This window comes from Ammodytes marinus (assembly GCF_949987685.1).
Source record: "Ammodytes marinus genome assembly, chromosome: 12".
Classification (NCBI taxonomy): domain Eukaryota; kingdom Metazoa; phylum Chordata; class Actinopteri; order Uranoscopiformes; family Ammodytidae; genus Ammodytes; species Ammodytes marinus.
Window position 1 is genome coordinate 20,548,357 of NC_137216.1, and position 14,966 is coordinate 20,563,322.

At 40.7% G+C, this 14,966-nt stretch overlaps 1 protein-coding gene across 1 annotated transcript in view; it reads left to right on the top strand.

Annotated features, from left to right (window-relative positions):
- The window catches only part of myo16 (myosin XVI), a gene marked incomplete at both ends in the record, with an annotated part of 90,997 nt that extends 77,745 nt beyond the window's left edge, over window positions 1-13,252 (top strand). Inside the window, one exon of the mRNA XM_080037585.1 lies at window positions 13,076-13,252. Within this exon, the coding sequence (XP_079893711.1) occupies window positions 13,076-13,252 (177 nt within the window). The remainder of the gene's footprint in view (window positions 1-13,075) is intronic.
- Between the last annotated feature and the right edge of the window lie 1,714 nt (window positions 13,253-14,966).

Consider the following 14,966-nt stretch of genomic DNA (forward strand, 5'->3'; position numbering starts at 1 on the left):
GAAAATATGTCGGAGCAAACTATTTACATGTGTAAGTAACAATATCTTGATAATCTGAGTTACCGTGTCGAAATTCAATGTTTGTTATGCTATGGAAATGGCTTTCTGCAACATAGGCTACCTTAGCAGAATGTTATAATTCTGTATTATTTGCATTCAGATTTACCTATGTAACTGACGGTCCATTGCGACTGCAAGGGCAAGTGGGCAAGTGGGTTCCATTTAAATCCTCCGCTCCTCCCCCGCCCAGTCTCCCTCCCCTCTCCAAGTTCCCTCCGTGCAACGTATGCTGTTACGTCATGCCAAGGGCTGAGGGTAAATGAACAAGGGGAAGTGCAACTACTATTGGAATGCAGGGTGACTCGGCGGAAAACAGAAACTAACGGAGGGGAGCGGCTCACTGTAGAGTCCCTTTAGTCGCGCTGTCAGTTTTCCGTCAGGGCTCTGTGTATCCGGGCTCGAGACATACAAACAGATCGCGGAACATTCACTAACGAAACAGTTAGTGGCTGAGCGACGAATGTGGACTATACTGTAGGCTACTGGTGCAAATTCCACAACTCATTACTTGTGTTACAGTTTAGTACAATATGTATTCATTTATATTTGGCTCCTCCACCAGTCCAGGCAGGACAGGATAGTTAAGTTTCAGTTTCGTTTTTCATCTCCGTGTCGGACAGCTGTTCGCTCAGCTGATGGGCTCGAGCCTCACGGAGCAGACAGCGCCAGTCAGTCTAAAGTCAGCGATGATCACTCTCACAAATCAAAAAGCTAAATTATAAAATAAAGCTATCTCTTCTTCCCTCTATCTGTCTGTATAGGGCAGGGGTGTCAAACATACGGCCCGCGGGCCGGATCCGGCCCGCGAGATGATTTGATCAGGCCCGCGACCTGTAGAGCATAAATTTCTGAGTATGTCAAAAAAAAAAGTAAGTCTCTAGCCCATTCCTGTGAGGAGTTATGAATTTTTAAAGAAATAACCGAAATGCTCACTCCTGCCGCTAGGGGGCAGCCTAAATAAAAAAAGCACATTTTAGCAACGTGGGAAATGGTAAATGGCAATCCTGCTTCACCGCTATTAATGTTTCCTCCAGTGCTTTATGGCAAAGTAAAGACCAAAAAAAAAAAAACATTTTTATTTTTAGTACATTTATTTTATTACTTTTTTATAAAAATAAAACTATTTTTATTTTTAGTGCTGAACAATTAATGTACTAGCAAGCGTGGTGTGTCTGCGGCTCTGTGTGCGCAAAACGAGCAGGAGCATGCTAGTGTAGGCCTACAAGATTTATTTCCTAATTTTCAATGCTGCTTTATTTTTATGTTTTAAATTGGGAAAAACAAATTCCAAAACAACCAATAACCTCTGTATTTAAAAATAAATCAAAACAGTAGAAGTTGCACTTTTATTTAATTGTATTTTGTACAGTCTGCATGTTTGCACAAAATGTGTACCTGTACATATAATAAACAAAATTGGACAACTGTAAGGTCAGTGCCTGTTGTATTTGTGTATTCAAATAAACAGTTGTTTATTTCATTAGTGCACATTGGCATCTTTGAGCAAAATACCCCCAAAATTTTTGCTGCGGCGCTTCGCACCGCACCTCCTATTCCCATGGCCAGCAGCAACCTTTACTAAGACATTTCCTGGGGGGTACAGAGATCCCTTGTGATCCGTGATAATGTAGGTTGCAAATGTAGGCTGAGTGATAAAGCATATTACTGAAAAACAAAGTTAGGGATTTGGAGTTATTTTGCCATTATTTTACTAGTCCGGCCCACCTGAGATCAGAGAGGCTGTATGTGGCCCTCGAACCAAAATGAGTTTGACACCCCTGGTATAGGGCCTATATTTCTCTCTCCACTGCACACTTAGTCACTACCACTAGTTTTAAGGAAGCAGAAGGAGGATTATACCCTCATTTTGCACTTTATTATTTTTAAATATTAGAAGATTGCAGGCAAGTAAAATACCACCAGCCACTACATTCTCAATGATAGAGACGAATAATTACCTTTTTTTCTTACGGTTTAAATCAAATATTTGAACAATACAGGAGAATAAATATTTGAAAGCAATACAGAATGCATGATATTACTGCATTGTATTGTATTCTATTTTTGTCACCAGGAACCTAAATGTTGTCAATTAACCTGCTTTACATATATTTGGTGCATACAAATTCACCAGAATGCAGGAAATTAAGTGTTGAATGCTCAAAAATTTATGGGGGAACACCCCCAGACCCCCACATTAAAATGTGTCCCAAACCAAGGTTTAATCACAACCTACACCCTTGAAATTCATGAATAGTTTTGTTTTATTTGTATCTATAGGCCTTTGTATATTTATATCACATTATTTTAAATTAAAGTCTTAGGTCCTGCTTATCAATTGCTCATAATAACCAGTAGGCCTAGTTCTGTGTTGGACATTACTGAACCTCTTCCCATTTATAGCACCCAATGTCCCTGTCTAGTTCCATGTCCCCAAAAAATCAAATAAAGGACCCCCCCCTGATTTACCGAGTCGTCTCTAGAGGGGTCGGGTGTTTGTCACCTTTTTCACCTCTTATGAGTTTGCAGGTCTGGTTTAAGCATTAAGCAATAACTGTAAATACATTGTGCAAATCATTTTCTGCGTTGTGGCATTTTATGTAATATTCATTTCTATACAAAAATGTCAAAATCTGTAAGTAAAGACAAAAAAAGGCAAAGTTGCCACACCAATAATCCCATCTATCTGAATAGTAATTAGTGCATATTCTCCTCTCAAAGTGCACTAGATCAATGCATTCAAGTGTAAAGGGACCCCCCTAGGACGTTCAGGGACCACGCCACCGCTGCTGGAAAAAATCCTGCGGTAAACACTGTTGCATATCATATATACTGATTGTTGTTTGATTTTTTACATTGGATTTTTTTCTTGTTATTTTACTACTTTTGTCTGGAAAATTCCTTAATATCAGTGTTTCTGCATAAGTGGATTTTCAATTCATAGATATGGTGATATTTCATCAAGTTCTGAGGTGTCTTTGTGAAGGGATTCAACAGGTGTTATGCAAATTATTCTGTATATTTGATCTATTTATTATTTTCAAAGCAAATTTGAAAATGTCATATTTTTGCTTTCCATGGAAGGTGGCAGATGGTTGTTATACTGATGTGGAAAGCTTCTGGTAGTAGTGCTATCATGGTAACCCCCCCCCCCCCAGCTGTGCCAAAAAGCAGGTGCAGAGATCTTGCAAGGGCAAAAATTTTCCGCTCGCACGCTCAGCGCGCGCTCGCTTGTATCCCCCCCAATGTTAAACTCGTTCCTACGCCCCTGGTTAGTAGTAAACAGCAGTCTAGACTAATCGTATAAAGAATGGACGGACGGTTCTGTTTTAGCCAGTTAAAGGATTGGATGGTACATCGATTATTATGCTTTGTTTTTCCCTTCGGACAAAGTTCAGGCAGAAGTAATGAGATTTAAACTGGGAGAGAGACTGTGCAACGTGTTTGCTCTTCAGAATAACAACACTTTAAGGATGAGAAGGACAGACAGTAATAGAGAGCCTTGGTGTCTCTGCATGAATACCCTGTTTGTCAGTGTTAAAGCTCATGTGTGAGCAAAGATATCATGCTAGTTTCTCTGAAATACCCACAAATTTTTTCCTCAAATCTGTCCCTCTCTTTTCCACCCATTGTGCGCTGTCCTCCCATCAGCCAGTCTGGGTGAAATGGTTCTATAAATAGATTCTTTAGTTTAGTGACCTCACTGTTTTAGCTTCTTTGGAAAACACAACCGGTATGGATTTAGTTTCTTGTGTTAGTGCTATGCCAATGATGGAAGCTTTAGCGCGTAGTTTATAGAGGCACCAATATGTGGTAATTTATTAACATTGCTGAGGATGTGTATAAAATTTGCATACAACATTTAATTGGATTGATCAAGAAAACAATAAGGTTTTGCCCACAAAACATGTATCAGTCTGTGTATGACAGTAGACACTACAGTATGTGTTGTATGTGTCCACACACTGTTCAATGCCTGTTGTATTCTGGTCATGGTTTGGGCAATAGGCCCCATTGTTTCAATAACCAAATTTTTTATTCTACAGGATACAATGACTACACACTAGTGTGCTCCCAACTCGAAGTAAACACTTCGAGGAAGCTACTGCCCTGAATTAACATCGACATCCATAAACAAATTGTTTCACAAATTTGATGTAGAAGAACTTGACTGACCTGACTAAAGCTTTTGTGGCTGAATTACAGAAAATCCCTGCTAATAGGTTCCAAAACCCTGCAGAAAGGAGAGAAGTTGTTTTAACAGCAAATTATTGTCCATGACACATACACAAGTGTGATGTTCAAGCGTCATCATACTTGCCATTTATTGAAATGCAGCAATACCATCTTTACTTGATTTTGTATTGACATTTTGAAGATTAGTATACAAATGATTCTAATTTTCAGGCTAGAAACTATGAATCTCTTAAACAGTTATTCTCTTAGAATTATGGAGTTGTTGTGTCCATGTACAGTCATGCAGTGCAGAAGGACATGGTGTTCCTACATGTCTACTGTTCCAGTAGCTGGTGTTCCCGGCTGGCGCCAGTGCAGAGAATAGCCTGGCTGGGAGGTGTAAATTATGGATTAGGTCGTTGAGTATTGTGCTTGGGCAGGCTATCAATCTGTATGTGTGTTTGTGTGCATGGACATAAGAACCCTTTCAGGTGTGCAGTTCTCCAGATATGTGCATGTGATTCCAGCTATGTGTGTTTGTCAAAGTATGTAATGTTTGTAATGTGTGTGTGGGTGTATGTGTGTGTACTGTGTGTGTATGTGTACTGTGTGTATGCCTGTGGCTATGTGACTTTGGAACGATTCACTAAATGTACTGTATGCCTGGCAATAGGCAGTGAAAATGTTGCATTACAAGTACCGCTTACTTAAAGCGGCTACGAGTAACATTTAAATATCTTTTAAACAGCCTCATGTTTCCTCTGATAATCATAAATTACCTTTAACAGCAAACGGGACCATCAGTGCAAAGAAAGACGTTTTTATATAGTTTTTATTACTGCTTTTGGTCTGGTCGCACACCCAGTCCGATTTTCGGTTCGCTCGTGCAGGCTCTATGGTCACATATCCGTATTGGTTGCAGATTTCAGTGTGGCGCTGCAGCGTGATTTGAGAAGCCTATCCCTCTAGGTGAGGGAAGGGGAGCGGGAGCCTTGTTTGAGACAGTTATTTGTCGTCACAATGACTGGTAACGAGGCTGAACCATCAAAGAAAAAAAGAGAATGCAATGAAGAAAAGCGAAAAGAGAGAGTGACTACGGGCGGGACGAGGACGTTGCCAAGCAACGTGTATACAATTTCACGAGAGCGAAACTAGACTGTGTTTACTCCTAAATGAATGAGCGGTTGGTACTAACACAACGTTTGCTTTGCTTCACCATCATCAGATAACCATTATCTGAAATAGTCATTATTTACATCAACAACACAAACACATTACCTCATCGTGATCCATACAAACTGCCGTCTCTCTTTCATTCGCTTTCTGTGAGGACACAGCTCCGTGAGAGAGGGTAGTTAGGTGACGCTGCTGCATCAACTCATTGCAATCAGGTGTGTACTGACTGGCATTAGTTGATGCAGTGTCAAAACCACTCTCACGGAGCCGAAAAGAGTCCTCACACTTTCAACACACGTACATGCACTATATTGCGCCCTTCTCAGTTCACACTCGCGCGCCTGGCACGAGCATTTGCGACAGCGGGCGTCGTAAAAATACTACCGCTTTTGTCCAAAGGGGACGCCAACGTGCCATCTTACTCGTAGTGCCTTTAATTCAACTCCCAGCTCCAACACCAGCAGAGATGAAAACAGGAGGGGTTACAGGAAACAACTGTTGCAGCAAACAAATAATATAAGAAATTGTGCATCAAATTTCCACATCAGATCATTTTCAGTAATTATAAGAAGGATAAAAGGTGAGGCCGACAATGATTTATCCTAAATGTTCTTATGGCAGATTATTCCAAAGAATCCTGTCACTAGAGCACCAAATGTGTGTAAAGAAAACTGCATTTGAAAGTAGTCCACAACAAATGCCTTTATATGCCTGTTTGAGTAACATCTTCTTTTTTTAAATTAAACTATATGTGGTATGTTTTTCAAGATTTACACCTTCAGTAGGAACCACTGGGGTTGGACTGACTGCCATGGCAGGGTATGGAAGTCAGAAAGTACTGTGAGACAGAACACATTTTTCCTTTTGGTATTTTCAATGGATTTGTTGACAGTAAGAAAAATGTAGGGGAGAACGGGGTAATCTGAGCCACTTTTTACATTTGCTCCCCTCTAAGCAAGCTAAAATGATTTATCACTCAAATTTACACATTTCCCATTAATTCAGGATGTTTCCTAGAAATGGGCATTAGCAGAATTTTTTCAAGACAAAGGGCAGTGAAAATATGATTGTTTTAAAAAAAGTTGTCATGTGGCTCACTTTACCCCAGCTGTGGGGTAAACTGATCCACTTACTTTTTCCACTCTGAAACTACCATAACACATATTGTAACAGTAAGAATCCTGAAAACTAGCCACACATTCCAGAACTAATGTCGGACTAGTAAAAGAATGATGGGGTTTGGTCAATTAAGCAAAGCACATTTTCTAAACACTTGAAAGTAACTCTGAACAAAATCAAATACAACATATTATAATTCAAAGGGTTTTAATAAGATTCAAATGAAAGATAGAACCAGTTAGATTAGAACACAGTCTGGGGGTCAGAACACAGGACCCTTAGAGCCAGCTTGTGTCTGGGGGTTAATACATAGGAAAATCAGAACCAGCAAGAACAGCCTGGGACTCAGAACACAGGAGAAGACCCAACTGGATTATAACATCAGCCTGTCATACTCTACAACTAGGCCTACTCTACATTCCAGCCCTGAAGGTTACAGGGAAAGATGAGAAAGTGCTCTTTCCGTGTGGTTGCCCCAGGTCGTCTTCCTGGTGTATTTACATGGCATGATGGCTTTTCTACAATGTGTATGACATTAAAATAAAACATATGTCATGTAATATTACATTAAAATATGTTTAAGACTAAACTTAACTTGTGCCTCATGGTGGGGGAAAGTGAGACAGTGGCTCACTTTCCCCCACAGCATTTGGCTCACTTTCCCCCACCACCACAATTTGAGAAAAAACTACCTCTCTTAGCATTTCAGGCTAATCTTCAGTTATCAGCATCACATGGTTTCATATGTTGGTAGTTCATCAACACATATGATAGAAGTTTTTCTACGTGAATACATTTGCTTTGGCACAACAGTTGATTAAGTTGACAGCAAGAAAATTTACTTTTACATGCAAAATACCTATTTTGGTGAAAAAAAACATAGGGGAGAACGGGGTAAGTAGGCACACTTTTTACTCTAGTGAGAATTGCTCATCACCAAAACATCTGTCAATAGCCATTCCTACATTAAATTGAAGCTTAAGGTGTTGGCTAGAAATGTGTGTCTCTCTTTTTTTCCAACTTATTGTAATGAAGAAGTAATTTACCATCAAAGACACTCTGACACATTGTGACAACCAACCCCATCAAGGGGTCGGTTGTCACACACTATGGGGTTGTTTGTCACAATGTTATCTTAATGGGAAAAATCTTAAAAAGAAGGCAAGGAGGCAGAACCAAATTTGAATGTTTAATTGCATTGTCAAGTTGACAAATAGGCCTACATAACGTTCTGTAGCCTTGGCAGCTGGTCTAGTTTGGGATGCACTGGGTTGTTTTGATTTTGTTGCCCTTTTTTCTTTTGCTTGCTAGCTGCCTTTTCCTGCTCTATTCTTTCCTTCTCTGGGGTGTCAGTGAGGATACAGCTTGACAATTTCTTTCGTTATTGGGTTCCTTTTCTGGCTGCAGCCTTGAGATAACATGTGACAACCAACCCCCCAAAAAATTTGACGACCAACCCCAACTTGAATTTCTTGCTAGCATCAAGGCCAACAACCATCTGACAACTAATTAGCTTGCTAACCACAATCTAAACTATAGTTTACCCTTCACACTTTCTGAGGGTAACAAGTGTTTTGTTATAAACCCATTGTGTAAAAGCCTAGAAGAAAAATACTGAGAAGCAAAATATTTTGAATTTGACATGAAAAACACAAAACATCCTCTCACCTGAAATGCAGCTGTCTTCCTCCAAGGAAGTCTATGTATGTGACCTCTGATCCCAATTCTGGACCTTTTTTATATCAACATTTCAGAGCTAGCGCGCTCTGGTGGCGAGATATAACGAATGTGACATCCAACCCATGTGACAAATTACCCCGTTCTCCCCTACTTACCACAGCACCATTAGGTCCTCTTTTTCAGGGCCATCGGGAAATGAGAGGGGCTTGAAAACATATATCTCACATGACCACAAATGTTTTCCGTTGCCTAGATACAGGGGGTGGCTCACATTACCCGATGCCTCAAATTCCCCCGTTCTCCCCTACACTGTAGTAATGCCAGCCATGTTCTTTGAAACTCATCTCTGATAATGAGGGAATTGTTTTTAGCCCTTTAACAGCCCATCAACAGCACCCATTATAACTAGCAGTTCCTAATCTAGTTTGGATCATCAAGGCTTGGTCCTGTTCCTGGTATTACTGACGGGGGTCAGTGGCGGGCCGTCAGGGCCAGCAAAGCCTTCTCTGCTGGCCTAAAGACTTTCAGAAAAACTAAATTATATATTATTAATAAATTATTATATTTTTTATTAAATATATAATTTACATGTTTTCATTAATTCTATCTATTTTAAAGAGTTTGTTCACGTAAGTCTGAATATGTAATTGAATTGTTTTTCTTTCGGTTGTGCTGCCTCCACTGTGCTGATATATATTGGAGCTCTTATCCAATCAGATTATTTCCCTGCGCTGTCTCCGGGTAAAAAAAACTTGCCTTGCCTTGCAAGGCAAGTTTATTTATATAGCACAATTCAGACACAAGGCTACTCAAAGTGCTTTACAGAGGCAAGATTAGAATACATAAAACACATTATAAAACATTTAAAAGCTAATAAAAGGAAAATGGAAACAAAAAAGTCTTCAGACTCGATTTAAGAGAACTGAGAGTTGCAGCACACCTCAAGTTTTCTGGGAGTTTGTTCCAGATTTTTGGTGCATAATAACTAAAAGCTGCTTCTCCTTGTTTAGTCCTAACTCTAGGGACTGTAAGTAGACCTGTCCCAGACGACCTAAGTGCTCTGGACGGTTCATAACGTATCAGCATATCAGTAATGTATTTTGGCCCTAAACCATTTAGTGCTTTATAAACCAACATCAGTATTTTGAAATCAATTATTTGAGTGACTGGAAGCCAGTGTAAAGACCTCAGAACTGGGGTAATGTGATCCACTTTTTTGGTCCTAGTGAGGACTCGAGCAGCAGCGTTCTGAATTAGCTGAAGCTGTCTGATAGATTTTTTTGGAAGGCCAGCAACGACACTGTTACAGTAGTCAAGTCTACTAAAGATAAATGCATGGATAAGTTTTTCTAAATCTTGCTGAGACATAAGCCCTTTAATTCTTGATATGTTTTTTAGGTGGTAGTAGGCTGATTTATTAATTGATTTAATGTGTTTCTTGAAATTCAAGTCGGAGTCTACGACAACACCAAGATTTCTGGCTTGGGGTGTAGTTTCTAACATAACGGATGTAAGCTGTGCGCTGACTTTTAATTGTTCATCTTTGGCACCAAAGACAATTACTTCAGTGTTGTCGTTGTTTAATTGAAGGAAATGTTGGCACATCCAATTATTGATTTGTTCAATGCACTTACTCAGTGCCTGTATCGGACTGTAGTCTCCTGGTGATATGGTAATGTAAATTTGTGTGTCGTCTGCATAATTATGGTTGCATAATTTGTTCTTATTCATAATCTGAGCTAGTGGGAGCATGTTGATGTTAAACAGAAGAGGCCCAAGAATGGAACCTTGGGGGACTCCGCATTCAATATTTGTCTCTATCCTTTAAGTAGGATTCAAACCAGCTTAGTACAGTTCCAGAAAGTCCAACCCAGTTTGCTAGTCGATCTAGTAATATGCTGTGGTCAACTGTGTCAAAAGCGGCACTGAGATCCAGTAAAACTAAGACAGAACTTTTCCCACTGTCTGTGTTTAAATGGATGTCATTGAGGACCTTAACCAGAGCAGTCTCAGTGCTGTGGTGTTGTCGAAATCCTGACTGGAAAACATCAAAGCAGTTGTTTTTTGCTAAGTAGTTATTTAGCTGTTGATAAACAGCTTTTTCAATCATTTTACTTAAAAATGGTAGGTTAGATATGAGCCTATAATTTTTCATGAGTGAGGTATCTAGATTGTTCTTTTTTAGGAGTGGCTTGATGACTGCTGTTTTCAGGGCCTGTGGGAATACACCTGTCTGAAGGGACATGTTGACAATTTGTAGAACATCTGAGGCCATACAGCTAAAAACTGTTTTGAAGAAGCCTGTGGGCAGAATGTCAAGGCAACAGGAGGAGGAGTTCAGGTGTTGTATAATGTCCTCCAGGTTTTTGTGGTTTATAAGATAAAATTCTGTCATTGCATTGGAATTGATTTTAAGAGGGAACACATGTTGAACTTGGTATTGATGCAGTGACAGCTTGTCTAATTTTGTGAATTTTCTCAGTAAAGAAGGAGGCAAATTCATTGCAGGCTCTCGTGGAGAGATGTTCAGACGCTACTGACACAGGAGGGTTTGTTAATCTGTCGACAGTAGCAAACAGGGCACGTGCATTGTTGTTGTTTTTGGTGATGATGTCAGAAAAGAAAGACTGCCTTGCATTTCTCAGTTCTGAGTTAAACGTGCACAGTTTCTCTTTGAAGATGTCATAATGAACCTGGAGATTTGTTTTTCGCCACCTGCGTTCTGCTTTACGGCGCTCTCTTCTTTCTATTCTGACCTGTGGGGCATTTCTCCAAGGAGATCTTTTCTTACCAGAGACAACCTTCATCTTAGTGGGCGCAATAGCATCTATAATACTTAAGTTTGCCGTTAAAGTTGTCTAAGAGCTCCTTAACTGAGTTACTTTTGATTGATCAATTGTGTGCACAGGCATTTTACTCTCAAAAAATAAACAGGAATGGTCTGAGAGGGGACCCATATCTGCCACTGTCACGTCTGAAATGTTCATTCCTCTGGAAATGATAAGGTCCAGCGAGAGGGAAAGTAGCCTACTTAAACTACCGCTAGCTAGCTGACACTTTCCATGGATAGAAGGCAGTATGTTGATCTCTTCTATTTTTGATTTGATCTTTTAGATGAGACTTTGTCGAAACACACAGTGGATTACAGAGGAGAAGGATTGTATTTAATGGCGAACTTACTGTGGAATTTCTTATTGAGAAAAGGACCTTTTAAGAACAGCTGGACAATGTGAAGCAGGGTGGAACAACACCGCAGCTAGCCGCTCTGACCCAGCTGGATAAACGATATGCCACACTTCCAATCAGGCAGCAACTTATGAAAGGTAGGCCTATAGTTGGCTCATTGCTAATTGTATTGCTGGATATGTCTGCTAGCCTACTTGCAACCGATCACTGCCGTGTGTGGTGCTACGCTGGGTTTTCAAACCGGTGTTTACTAGGAGCGGTGACCACAGGACGCGCTGCCAGTGCCGTCCGTTCTGCTATTCATTCTCCATTGTTTGATCCGGTAGTGCGCTGCTTCCCAGCACAATTTTCCAGCTTAAAACGTATTAAAACATGCAAATAATGTTTGTTTTTCTTAGCTGCTGCACTGTCCAGCGCTCTAAAAAAGGAAACTAAATTGATAGACTGAGGATCTGACAGGTAGTTTTCATCCTGGCGCAGGGTCTGTGATTAAGCTGGGATCTGTGTGTGTGTGTGTGTTTGCCTTGACCGGTAGTCGCTAGTGACTTGTGGATGTTTTGAATTTGTTCTTGATTATTTGCTCATGTCATGATTTAGAATACGTGGGGTCTTTTCGTGATGCAGCATCTTGTCAAGCTGTGTAGTGTGTAATAGTAGGCTAGTTGGCCTATGCTCTTGATGGATTAGTCAACATGTTTAGTGTCATTAGTGTAATGTAATTGTATGACACTCGTTAAAAGTTACTGTAACTGCTGCAATCGTATGGTTAATCCAATGACAATAGCCGTGACGTCACCATGAAGTTATTTATTTATTTATAAAGCGGTTTGATTTTCAGGATGATGGCTCTGAAGGCCTAGGTGTAAAAGGCACGGCCCGCCACTGACGGGGGTAGATTGGAAATCCTGTCTGATTGATTTACCTGGGTATTGACTGGCAGATGACTGATGATGTGCTCTGTACTGATGAGCTTGTGCATGTGTGCACTTTTGTGCATTTGACCATGAGTGTCTGTGAAATAGAACAAGAGCCACTTTAGGTGCTCGCTGCACACGAGCCCCCTATGTAATTCACGAGATCTACTTTGTGGTGATGTTTGGAGGGTCCATAGACAGACTATCGAAACGAGTCGCTGTTAAAGCTGTCAGTCAGAGAAGGGATTCCCCCTTTCACTGCTTCGCTCGTTTCCACTCATGTCTCATGAGATTGCTCAGTGCCATCCCCGGATTCATCCGTGTGGTTTATTAGAATGATTCATGAGTAAAAACTGCCCTACTTTAACAAGAGAATCCCAGCCCAGTGATCATTGCCTCTTTCAAGATGATGGATGGATAAAGATGTCCTATTGTTCTCTCTCTCTTTCTATAGGTTGCAATCGCTAATTGAACATGACATTTTAATTTTTTTTTTTTTTTCGTCCATGTTTTTGAATGCTTTTGCAATGATAATGACATAAGTTTAATTTTTAAATTTTAAATTTAAATTTCCTAAACTCACTGCTTGCAAATCACATGACCTCTCCCAACTACTTCCAATCATGACCTGGTCATTTAAGCTTCCTGTCGTCTACTTGTCAATCCATTGAGGAGAAAGACATTATGATGTGTGTGTGTGATTTGAATGTAAATGTCCTCTTTTCCTTCCTCTCCTGTCCTCTCTTCCTCCATCTCCGCTCCAGGTGTTCCAGCGGTTACGTCTGTCCAACAGGAATGAGAGTGCCTCCCTCGGGCAGCTTCTGCGATGGAGGCGAGGGCAGTGTGAGGGGACAGGTAGGCATGACTGGAAGCACCGTCCACCTCAGTCCCCATCCCTGCCCCCCACACTACTCTGCACCAACAGGAAGGCCTCTCCATGACAGAGGCTGTTTGATGCAGTCACATGTTTGTCCAAGAAATTCCTCCCTCCCCTCTTTTTTATTTATTTTTATTTTTATGTGGACCAAGTATCCTCAGTGCCCAGGGGCTAGGTAAGAGCTTCAAGCTCCAAAGCGTTAGCATCGTCCCTGGGCTCAAGGTCCCGCCTTTGCGCCTTTCACCTTGACCACAGAGGAATCCCCAACTTATATGAAAACAGCTTGGCACTCTGTGACACGGACTAATGTTATCTTATGGAAAATTAGTTGAAAGCAGACACTGCAGAGGTTCATTCTTTTGTATGTTTGTGATCAAATATTGTATTAACAATAAGAGATGTACAGTCTAAAACAATTAAGATCACACTATAATTTATCTTCAGTTCTTCTGAGAGAAGACTCGTGATGTCTATCAATGTGAGCCTGTATTAAACAGCATACTAGCAGTGGTTTTGTAGGCAGATAAAAAGCCCTTTCAGTCTGTCTGTATCATGTTGTTCTGATGCCCACCAAGGAGCTCCACCCCAAAACATGGTGCTGATTATACTTGACGTGCTGCCCTGTGATGTCCCCCTGAGTGCGTGTGTGTGCAGCCCCGAGTCTTAGACCTCTTGGGAGTTTACAAGTCAACCAACGCCATTGGACACTTCCAGTGTTTAGCATCAGTGTACTGGCTTAGACAAGGGACATTTTCAGGTACACAGCTCTGACTTTAAAGCCTCTTAAGCGTGGGCTCTAAGTGCTACTGCAGCCCTGGCAACAAGTGACCAGGGGTCAGGGTAACCTCAGTGTAATATCCAAAGGTGCACTTCTCTTCCCCATTGTTACCACAAGCCTTTGAGGAACAAACACCTTTGGCCAAAATACAAACTACTGCACTAACCTTTACTAGGAAAAGTGGGATCAAACATGAGACCTGCTTTGATTTAAGGTCTAAAGGTAAGGCTAAAATAACATAGCTCTAGCTGACAGGTATGTACAGTATATCATGTTGTGAACACAAAACTCTGTGCCAAAGTGACACAACGTGTAAAAGATATGTCAAAACTAAGAAGCATAGTTACACAAGTTGATGAATACAATAGTCCCTAAATAGTCACATGTGCATACAATGACCAAAACAAACCTATCACTAAGGTTCAGTGGTGATTCAATGGACTGTTGCTAAATAGATCAGAAGAACATGTTGAAAAGAAGAAGAAAAAAGTCTACACTTGAAAAGTAGCAATTTAACTCTGATCTTGTCTCATCAACGCTGAACAGTTTACTGTGTTCAGTGTTGTTCAGGAGACTGTGCAGAGCTCAGGACCTCACGCACAGTTGAACTCGATTATTATACAGATTCCTCAACCTTGAGTGTGTCCTCACATACGGCCATTACTTTATGTCCTACCTTCATCTCCTTTCCCCTAAGTGACCCTCACAAACAGATCCCCTTTTCCGTCACCTGGTCTTTGACCCTGCCCCCATGCTTTCCTAATGGATCAAACCGTCTCCACGGGTGTCTCCATGGGTGTCTCCATGGCAACCACTCTGTAAATAGTGACCAATGTTATAAGTTCTAGCTTTTACTATAGCAGAAAAGCACAGAGATTAAATTGAATGACCAGGGATGAGATAATACTGTCTATGATGGTGAAACTGAGACTGAAGAATGTCTTGGGTTAGATGCAATGCCTGAGGTAAAGATAAGAGGTTTATTTTAAAATGTGAATAT